The 11,459-nt window shown below is 36.9% G+C and overlaps 1 protein-coding gene across 1 annotated transcript; it reads right to left on the reverse strand.

Annotated features, from left to right (window-relative positions):
- Positions 1-1,242: 1,242 nt before the first annotated feature.
- On the reverse strand, positions 1,243-11,192 carry dpy19l1l (dpy-19-like 1, like (H. sapiens)). Its single transcript, XM_051132049.1, has 22 exons — positions 10,842-11,192; positions 10,332-10,356; positions 10,161-10,248; positions 9,813-9,950; positions 9,573-9,693; positions 8,568-8,661; positions 8,373-8,430; positions 8,174-8,265; positions 6,934-7,033; positions 6,157-6,234; positions 5,978-6,064; positions 5,707-5,766; positions 5,544-5,624; positions 5,338-5,439; positions 5,180-5,251; positions 4,883-4,953; positions 3,657-3,681; positions 3,458-3,577; positions 3,182-3,356; positions 2,988-3,087; positions 2,749-2,874; positions 1,243-2,665 (listed from the first exon to the last, which is right to left on the reverse strand). The coding sequence occupies exons 1-22, from the start codon at positions 11,047-11,049 to the stop codon at positions 2,494-2,496; spliced, it is 2,193 nt and encodes a 730-aa protein (XP_050988006.1). The 5' UTR covers positions 11,050-11,192; the 3' UTR covers positions 1,243-2,493.
- Positions 11,193-11,459: the final 267 nt, after the last annotated feature.

The raw sequence follows: 11,459 nt of genomic DNA on the forward strand, positions 1-11,459 counted from the left end.
ATTTTCAACACCCTTAATTTGTTTTCTACTGAAGAAAGACATGAACATCTTGGATGACATGGAGGTGAGTAAATTATCAGGAATTTTTTATTCTGGAAGTGAACTAATCCTTTAAATATGTCAGTTTCAAATTATTTTAAAAATAATAATAATAATAATAATAATACATTTTATTTATAAGTGCCTTTCATAATACTCAAGGACACTGTACAGGAAAAAAAACACAATCAACAATACAAATGTGAATACAAACAACCAACAACACAAAGAAAACAAACATGTACAAAAGAAAGCAGTGAATTCAAAGAGAATAAGCTTTAGTGAATAGATAAGTTTTGAGTCTTGATTTAAAGAGAGGGAGAGAATCTAAACTACGGATGTCAGGTGGGAAGCAACTGAATGCTCTACTCCCCATAGTACTGAGACGGGCAGAGGGCACGGCCAGACCAATGGAAGTGGATGATCTAAGAGAACGAGAGGAAGTGACAATATGAAGTAGATTGAGCAGATAAGAAGGGGGCAAGATTATGGATTACCTTAAAAGTGAACAAAATGATTTTGAATTCAATTCTGTATTTTATGGGAAGCCAGTGAAGTTGCTGCAGAACAGGGGTGATGTGATGGAAAGAGGGGGTTTTGGTGATGATGCGAGCTGCTGAGTTTTGGACAAGTTGTAGCTTATGGAGAGATTTCTGGGGAAGACCAAAGAGGAGAGAATTGCAGTAGTCAGTACGAGAGGAAACCAAGCTGTGAACAAGGATAGAAGTAGAATGGGTGGAGAGAGAGGGACGAAGACGATTAATATTGCGCAGATGGAAGTAGGCAGAACGGGTAATATTGTTAATGTGAGATTGGAATGATGATAAGCTATCGAGGATGACACCCAAACTCTTAACTTGATGGGAGGGAGAAACTGAGGAACTGTCAATTGTGAGGGTAAAACTGTTGACTTTGGATAGTAAGGATTTAGTGCCGATGAGAAGGATTTCTGTTTTGTCCATATTCAATTTAAGGAAATTGTGGGTAAACCAAGACTTTATTTTATATAGGCAGTTAGTGAGGGAGGAAGGTGGAAGTGAGGAGTTAGGTTGGCAAGAGAGATAGAGCTGGGTGTCATCAGCAAATCAGTGAAAATGGATATTATATTTACGAAAGATGTTACCAAGTGGGAGAAGGTAAGTGATGAAAACAAGGGGCCCCAGGACAGAACCCTGGGGAAAATGAAAACGACTCAGTGGATGATTCAAATAAGAAAACATTTATTTGTTGACATAAAAAATGTTCAGTACCTCACATTTTGATTGAACAGACAAAACGAAACAAGAAAAAAGTTGAGTTCTTTAACACTTCACATGCACATCAAATGAAATGTAAAGGACACTTCTGAATTACAACAGAACTCATGCTACAAATCGATATTTTTAATAATACCACGGCAGTGATTACAGTCCTTCGGTTTTTGAAGGACTATTATTATTACTACATGATATCAGGAAAGGAATCAGGACAAAAACTTGTCTGTTGTCTTGTCTATTTCCTGACTTGGTGAAATGAGTACAACACTATCACTGATAAACCTCAGTACAGAAACATGATCCATATTTAATACAAATATCAAACAAAAACAATACTTTCTTAAGACAGCTGTTCTAATACATAACACTGACCATGATTTCCACAAACAAAAACAGTAACAAGCAGTTTATTTACAACCGTTGACTAAGAAAATTGAGTTTGCAGATTTAAAAAAATAACACTATCATAACCCTCCTTCAAACTATATATATAACGTTTTTGTAGGTCACTTTGGTAAGAGCATCTGCCCAAAATAAATGAAAATGTTAAAACTACACACAAAAAGTGTTTTACGACACTTCACAGGTTGAAAACCGTAAAAGAGACTGACTATATAAAATATTTTATGCACAAAAAGTGAAATGACTGTAAGTAAACAATTGTCTGGACCATATGCAACCGGCAAACAGCAGCAACTTCGACGGCAAAAATCACAGTCATCCTAACAAAAGACATTTCAACAAGCATGAGAGCAGATGGTTAAAGGAAAAGTTAAATAAAAAAAATGACAATTTGCTTAAAGATGTAGATGAGTTTGTTTCTTTATCAGAACAGGTTTGGAGAAATTTAGCATTACATCCTATGCAGTGAACGGGTGCCGTCAGAATTAGAGTCTGTTTAGACAAATCTGTTCTGATGAAGAAACAAACTCGTCTACATCTTGTATCGCCTGAGGGCGAGTACATTTTCAGCAAATTTCATTTTTGGGTGAACTATCCCTTCAAGAGAAAAGAGGTGATTTAATACTGACTCTCTCACCACGGTTTAAACATCTCTTATAGCTTATCAAAACAAAACGGACACCAAAGTGGCAGAAGCAGGGCTTGAGAAAAACACATCTGACCTTTACAAAAATAATCATTGCTGTGTACACATATCAAAGATGGGAAAACAGTAAGGTGAGGGGAAAAACTGCTGTTATCTCATTTCTCGCACTGTTTTGGAAACTCGCAAGACTTTGTAAATGTTGTTGTGAAAGACAATGGAAAAGTGAGGACGAGAATCCCTCCACATGAGAGTGCAAAGTGGCACTTTTCCTGCATTTTGGCCATCCTCCACATCCCAGATCTCAGGCATGCTGCAACCAGGCCTGAAGATGAAGAAAAACACATCATGTGAGATATGAAGGAAATGATCAAACAGTGGTATTAATGTAAAGTATGTGGAAGTTACTTGGAGCGTCTGGTGCACCACGAGTCCTCTAAGATGAAATAGTCCACCTGCAGCTTTATTAAGTTTCGCTTCACTACCTCAGCTGGCTTTCGGCTGTACATGGCGTACACCATCTTTGTTCTTTCTCTGAGTAAGGACAAAATTAAATCTAATGCTTTACATTGGCAGAACTATATTAGAAGAATTAAATATTAGGATAAGAACCGTAATAGTCTAAATGTATGTTAAATCATGTCTACCTCAATCCTGCGTCTTCGTAGTGTGGGTGATTCACAATGGCTCTTCCTGTGGACAGTTTTACACTTGCCATGGTAGGCATTGCACCAGCAAACACAGCATCTACAGAAATAATCACACGGATGCAAAAATCAGACACTAGTCATGTGATGCGAGATCTTTCATTTTGCACAGCTAAACAGTGACAGTTTCTTACTAGGGCTTGTGTTGTCCTTGATCCACTCCAGGAGCTCTTCCTGAGGGAAGTTGCTGAATTCTCCTATGATGTCCCATTGACTCTGCAGGTTCGTGAATCCTTGGACTGCCATGATGGACAATATTCCCACGACTGTCAACTGGAGTTTAACCTTCTCTCCTACCCAGCCGAACAGCTGCAGATGTGATCAAAACATCGGACACCCCACTTTAATCATTTAAAAGCTTTTGCTTTAATGCTTCTCTGCATTATGGAGAATTTGGGGTGAGACAGTACCTGTCTGGAGCAGATCAAACAGGACATGATGCACATGTGAGGAGTGAGGAAGAGCTTCAGTCTCATGATGAGCACAGCCAGCACTGCAAACGCCACCAGCTGCAGACTGTGATACACCATCTAGACAAACATCACAAGATAAAAACAGCCTTTACATACATTGAATCATAAAAAGCTATACATAACTAAAAAATCTTACCACTCCCTTCGCCAACATCTGGGTCCTGAAAAATTGAAAAGCAAAGTTTAGGGCACATAGTAGACATTAATAAGATTTATTTTTTGGAAAAAGAAAAAGAAAGATAGAAAAAAAAAAAAAAAAAAAAAAAAAATGCAATATTTTTGCAAGGACATCATAAAATTGTTGCTTAAAAGACACGTTACAAAAAAATCTATTTCAAATAAATGCTGTTCTTTTAAACTTTCTATTCACGAAAAAATACTAAATAAAAAAAGTGTCATGGTTTCCAAAAATATTAAGCAGTACAACAAAAATTGCTAAGAAATGTTTTTTTTGAGCAGCAAATTAGCATAATAAAATGAATTCTTTATAATAAAATGAATTTTACTTTACAATCACAGGAAAAACAGAAAACGGTTATAGTAAACTAGTGATATTTTGGAATATTACTGTAATTTTGATTAAATAAATTCAGCCTTGGAAAGCATACAAGACTTATTAAAAAACTAATTAAATAAATAAAGTACAAACTTTTGCACAGTAACATATCTTAAAAAAAAAAAAAAAAAAAAAAAAAAAAACTAATCTACACAGTTAATTTAAAATAACTTCTATATAAAACTATATTTTAATATGTCATTTATTTCTGTGATTTCAAAGCTGAATATTTTGAAAAAAATGATACTGACTTCACACTTTTGAAAAGTATAGTGTAAAATAAAAATGCTTTTTATTTCAGAATAAAAGAATCCTAAAAAATGTATTCAGCAAATCAGCATATTAGAATAATTTCTGAAGGATCATGTGACACTGAAGACTGGAGTTATGAGGCTAAAATTGTAGCTTTGATCACAGGAATAACTTACATTTTAAAATATATTTAAATACAAAGCAGCTTTTTGGCTGTTTTTGCATTTTCTAGATGAAACAGTGAAGATGAGTGGGAAAGAGAGGGGGGGAACAGGATCGGGAAAGGTCCACAAGACAAGATTCGAACTCGGGACGCCCGAAGCGCAACTGCTGAGGCTATCGGCGCCAACAAAAAGCAGTTATTCTGTTTCAAAATATGCTTTTTTTTGTTTTGGATCAAATAAATGCAGACTTGGTGAGCAGAAGATACTTTAAAAAAAACAAACAAAAAAAAAACATTACAAATCGTACTGTTCAAAAACTTTTGACTGGTGGTGTATCCACTGTATTCACTGTTGAAATGCATACCAATAAAGTGCTGAAGTCATACTTACTGCTGCATTTCATCATCCTCTGGCTTTTCCGTCTTCTCATGTCTGAGCAACGCAATAATGTCCTGTATAGTCTGTACTCAGGAAATAAAAGGAGGAAGCATATGGAGGGAACTTTAGTATATAGATTACTTGGTTTCCTATCTAAAAAAAAAAGGCTAAACTTTTAACCAAATGATAAACACCAAACTGACAGAAAACTGTAAACCTAGAACACTGGTGCAAATTGATAAAAGCGGGACATACACACTAAAACTTAGAAGAGGGAAATGATCCATTATCTAAGTGAAAACAACTCACCCTTCCAGCAATAAAACCCACGATCAGGATGTTAATTGGAAGCAGCATGGTTTTGATGTACCGGATGAGAGTCTGCAAACACATTAAGTCCAATAAAGAAAAAGAGCTTTAAGGGGAAACCGATGACAGATTGCAAGGAAATAGATCACATTACCCACCTCTGTTTCGATGAAGTCAAACTCAGCGGCACACGTGTACATCATCGTGTCAAAGTCTTTGTAGCTTGTGAACTTGGATTTGATCAGGCTGCTGATGTGGGCCTATATTTCAAAACAAAATGAAAATGTCAAAAGCCAGACCCCTGAAGCTAAAGCAAAGTGATGTTCACAGCAAGAGAAAACAGCGCTGTTCTCATTTTACTCACATCATCTGATGCCCCAAAGATCACTGAGAGCATGAACTTCAGAATGACAGTGGAGACCACCCATGCAAGGCACTGCATGACCTAACAAAAACACAACTGTGTTTTGGTAGTCAATTTGGGCACATTTTACTGATGCATCAGTCAGTACTCGTTGTGCTCTTACCCATGCGAAGAGTCCAGGTTTGAAAATACCAACCAGACGGTCCCTGAGTGCAATTACCCCCTGAAATAAAAGCAGACATGTTTCTTCACAATATATTTGTGTTTGAGGTCTTCTATTTGTACTTAGTCATGATACTTATTTGGTCAGGCGATAGCACTATTTGACCAGCATTTTCTATGCGAGACAACATCAGCTTCTGGTGTCCTAGGAACCCATTATACCTCCCTTTCCTCAGCAAGTAGCAAACGAGACCTCACACTGTCCAACTCACCCAGATGGAGATCAGTGAAGAGGCGTAAAAGGATGTCAGCAGCATCGAGTTCCCGAACATTAGAAGAAAACAGACGGCCAAGGAGATCTGTCAGGAGCAGTGAGTTCATCGGTGAATCAAAAAGACAACATAAGCAATACTGTGGTTCTATTAATCAAGTCTAGATTATGTTACATTACCATGTGTGTCACTAAGACGGACTGCATTTTTGCCGGACTCAGATATCCCAGGATGTATGAAGCAAAAAGGGATGCCACCTATAAAACACATAAACATTCTTGTCATAGCATCCTTTAGTATCTTGCTGCAAAACAATTTTCTCACAACAGCTGAAACTGAAAACCAGATTGCACAATTTTCCTGAGGCATGCAATCATGTTAGGCTTATCTACTGTAGGCTTCCTTCAGGCAAAATATCATTACAAACGACTCTGACTATAAAAGAGAACTGCATTATGTTTCTATTAGAAAACTATCAACATTGTTCAAAAGTTTGAGGTCAGATTTTTGTTTTAAATTAATGTTTTTTTTCAGCAAGAATGCATTAAATTGATCTAAAGTAACTTTAACTGTTATTTAGAACTTTCTATTCATAAAAGAATCCTGACAAAATAACAATGCATCACAGTTTCCACAAAAATATTACACAACACAGCTGTTTTCAACATTAACATTAACAAGAAATGTGGTCCTAATCAGCATTAGAATTATTTGAACTTCTGCTGAACATCTGAAAAAATAAACTTTGCCATCAGGAATAAATTACATTTTAAAACATATTAAAATATAAAAGTTAGTGGAGTATTTCAGGAATACCCTTATCAGTGGATGTTCAAAGATAAAGGCTGCAGAATTTAAAATGTTACATTCAGCTGCTTTCTGTACTTCAAATATCAGCATTAAACAAGTGTTTGGCTCAGCAAGCTTACAATTTTGTCATCTCTTCCATCACTCACCTGGGTAAGTAGGACAAACTGTGCAAACTGCCACGGCAGCATGAAGAAAATATTGGAGATTCCCAAAGCCATCATGGTATTCTTGCTTGGGTTCCTTGTCCTTACAAATTCAAAAATATTCAAAAAGATACATTTTAATTGTACAGCATAACCCAACTTTGTATGTATAATCATATATAATGCACACATAAGCAACCTAAATACATAAACTCTGCTTAAATGTGTCTGGTGACTGCATATTATCTAATAAAATTATCTAATAATTTCCTGATGAATTACTCACCCTCATATCACCCAAGATGTTAATGTCTTTCTTTTTTCAGTCGAAAAGAAATTAAGGTTTTTGGGGAAAACATAGCGGGATTTTTCTTAAATGGGGATTAATGAATTGAAGGTCCAAATTGTAGTTTCAATGAATCTTCAAAGGGCTCTACACAATCCCAGTTGGGGAATAAAGGTCTTGTCTAGCAAAACGATCAGTCATTTTCTAAAAAAAAAAAAAAAGAAAAACTTATATACTTTATAACCACAAATGCTCGTCTTGCACTAGCTTGACTTCACGCATTACATAATTACGTTGGAAAGGTCTCATGTGAAGTAGGTGGAAGTACCGACCGAATGTTTACAAAGCGAACATGCAAAGAAAGTCAAACGGCCTTTACAAAAAAAAAGGTAAAACAACGATGTTGGCCGATTTTAAAGTTGGAGGAGAAAATAAGATGGAGCTTTTCGCCCTAACCTTGAACCGGAGTACACAGACAAAGAACTAACCATGCAAGACTTTTCCAATGTGATAACACAATGTGTAGACACCAATCGCAGAGCTAGTGCAAGATGAGCATTTGTGGGTAAAAAGTATACACATTTAAATTTTTTTTGTCCGATCATTTCGCTAGATAAGACCCTTATTCCTCGGTTGGGATCGTGTAGTGCCCTTTGAAGCTGCAATGAAACTGCAGTTTGGACCTTCAACCTGCTGATCCCCATTAAAGTCCACTATATAGAGAAAATTCTTGGAATGCTTTCCTCAAAAGCCTTAATTTCTTTTCAGCTGAAGAAAGAAAGACATGAAGACATCTTGGATGACACTGGGGTGAGTAAATTATAAGGAACTTTTTATTTTAGAAGTGAACTAATTTTTTAAGCCATCTCAAAGTATGAACAAAAAAGGTTGTAAAAGGTTGAATATGAACATGAAATTGCTATGATTACACCAAACTTGGAGAAGCAAGCAACTTACCGGATGATGTAGGTGAGCAGAAGCATCTGCAGAACCAGGAAGGGGTAGGAGAAGCTCTCTCTCAGAGGTGGCGTCCACATGACCCGAGTACTCTGAGATTCAAGGGTTCAAAACAGACAAAACCTCTAAGAAGAGGAAAAAAAACAAACAAAAAAAAAAACAATAGGCTAGAGATGCTTAAGAAGACAATCTGCTTTACCTCTCCATGATTAAAGAAGAAACACAGAACTGTAACAGTACCACCCAGTCGACTGCCACTATCAGAACAGCCAAAAAAAGAAAGTGCATGTTATGATTATGAAGGATCAACTCATTTGTAATCAAAACTAAACTCAAAAGATACATTTCAGTATCGATCAAAGGTCTCTGAGGTGTTTCATCTAGGCTGCATTACCTCAGATATGTTCCATAAATGAAGAAGAGGCTCATCATTGCCCCATTTAACAGGAACACAAAGGTGACATAAAAGTATGCAGGATCCCCCAGACCTGCGGAAAAGCCACTTAAGTAAGTATAATATCTGTGAAATGAAGAACATTTGGCTGTCATTCACACACTGAATGAAATGGCACCTTCTGCTTTCACTTTTTTCTCCGCCTCAATAATGGTTTACAAAAATAAACCTTCCCTCATGTTGAATGTGTTAGCAGAAGTGAAAATTGCCAAAGAGTCAGCGAGTGCAAATAAGAGGTTCCAGACCTATTCCTAAAGCATGCATTTTAATTATAACTACACTGAAGGAAACTTTTATATGACAGCAAGACAAAAAAAGGTAATAAATTCATAAATTCTTCATTTGTGGTCACAATTTAAAGGGACAGTTTACAGTTTTGTCGTTAATTACTCACCCTCATGTTGTTCCAAACCCGTAAGACTTTCGTTTATCTTCAGAACACAAATTAAGATATTTTTTGATGAAATCCGAGAGCTTTCTGACCCTGCACAGACAGCAATGCAACCGCTATATTGTTAAAATAGTCCATGTGACATCAGTGGTCCAACCTTAATTTTATGAAGCTACGAGAATACTTTTTGTGTGCAGAGAAAAAAAAAAAAAAAAAAAGACTTTATTCAACAATTTCTCATAGCTTTATAACACTATGCTTGAATTGTCACAAGTCCTTACAGCCTTTCTGACCTTGAACGTCAGTATTTACATCTTAATTTGTGTTCTAAAGATAAATGAAGGTCTTACGGTTGGGAACGATATGAGGGTGAGTAATAAATGACTTTTGGGTGAACTATCCTTTCAGGTAAAATGAGTTGTTTGGATCTCATGTGTGGGGCTCTACAGTTACAGTTTACAACACAGCGTACTGTAAATGCTCTAAAATTAAACAACAAATAGATGTGAGGGCCAAACAATGGATACTTATTTGATGTTTGGCTTCTTCAATACCTTCACAACTCTCCACTGGATCTAAACCCTCCCCTCTGTTGATGGTCCAACACATCTTGGTAGGGATCCCAAAGTAATCCATTGTGCCGGTGTACGCTCTGTACCAGCTGGCCAAGACCACCTGCAGTGTAGGAGAGAGCAGAAAAGATGGTTAACGTCAGAGATCAAGACTTTAAGCAAATACTGTGGAGAAAAAGAGATTTCACTGATATTCAGAAGATGCCAAAGAGGTCATCTCACCTCAGGGTACAAGTTAAACCTCTTTAATGTGTTTATCACCAGAGGGTATTCAGTAAGCCGGTCGTTCATTATCATATAAAGACCGTCCATGAAAGAAGGAGCCTCAATGATGGTCTTGAAGTATGAGTAATACAGTCCCTAAAAAGACAAAATAGCATATGCCATTGTGAGACAATTATCTAAAGCAAAATGTCAACTGAGGTTGAAGCTATGTATTTAACAACACGAGTTGCAAGGTGAAGGAGAGCCAAATATATATACAAGTGTACTAATATCTAAAAAGATATTGTATATTGCAGTAAATTATATAGTAATCGTACCGGAAATTTTAACAAAAGCAGAACTAACCATCTCTGTTCGAAAGGCCATCTCTTTTTCCAAAGAGGACATGTGGGAAAAGTGTCTGTCATTTTCAAATAGATGTGAAAGATGATACCTGAGAAATATTGGACAGCTTATTTACTTCGTCCTAACAAGAGGAAAATTATGTTTAGATTTTACAGATCTGAAGCTACTTACCAGTGTAAAAATCCCACAATAAGAGCTGTGGAAATAAACACATCAGGTTAGGTGACTGTCCAAAGACAGACCGCTACGTGGCCACATTGAAGGACTTTTATATGATCAACCCGAGTGAGTCTGTTAGATGAATCGAGGTCGAAGTTTATAATTTACGAACAGATTAATAATTCTGATCAGTTACTGTAATCAGTTAACGTCTGTTAAAACTGTGGGTAGTTTACATGTACTGACAAATACGATGAGTTTATGCATGGTCATCATTGGTTAATAATTGAAGTGAAATGAATGAAATTTGATTGGCTGGTAACTAGAGTTTACATGAGCATTCACCAACACTCTGAAGTGTAAACTGGTAATTTCGAGTTGTTTAAGAATAAAATCGCCAAAGGAAATATGACTTCCACACAACTTCGCTGTTTACAAACGAGTTGCTATAATACCGATAACATGCTAGATGCTAATCTGAATAACCGTTAGCTACCTAGCGGCTAAGAAACAAAGCCTTACCGAGAACCAACACTGATATTCCTCGTGCAAAAGCGGACGGGCTCAAACCTAATTTGCTTCTAATGAACCCTGCAAAAAGTCCGTTTTTACTCTGGAAAGCCGAGCCCTTCCCATCTTTCGCACGCTTGCTTTTTCCCGACACGGATTGACTCCTGTCCTTCTCGCTGCTCTGGTCCTTGGCATTTGATTTTCTGGTTTTGACTACCATGTTTTCATATTTATGTCTGGAACAAAGAAGCGACAGCAGCGTAGACAGGTGATAAAACCAGCTGTTTCACTCTTCCTGACGCCTCACATCTGTGGTCTTGCACAGTTTGAGTGCTGTGGGACTTCACTGATCTGTTGAATGAAACGGCCATCGCCCCCGTCTGGACGTTGCGCTCAACTGTCAGCTTGACGAGTAACCATGGCAACGAGTTTAAATAACCTGTGGTAACCGAGGACTTTAGCAACCCGCGTAAACGTATAACTGTCGATATCCATGATGACACTTTAAATAACTTGCACATACTTACAATGGTATATTATATACGGGGAATAATAAGGAATTTAATGAGTCATTACGGTTCGTTAACGCTTCCATGTACGAATCTTTTAGTATTTTTGAGAACTATATAT

The sequence above is a fragment of the Labeo rohita genome, chromosome 16 (assembly GCF_022985175.1).
Source record: "Labeo rohita strain BAU-BD-2019 chromosome 16, IGBB_LRoh.1.0, whole genome shotgun sequence".
NCBI classification, from domain to species: Eukaryota; Metazoa; Chordata; class Actinopteri; order Cypriniformes; family Cyprinidae; genus Labeo; species Labeo rohita.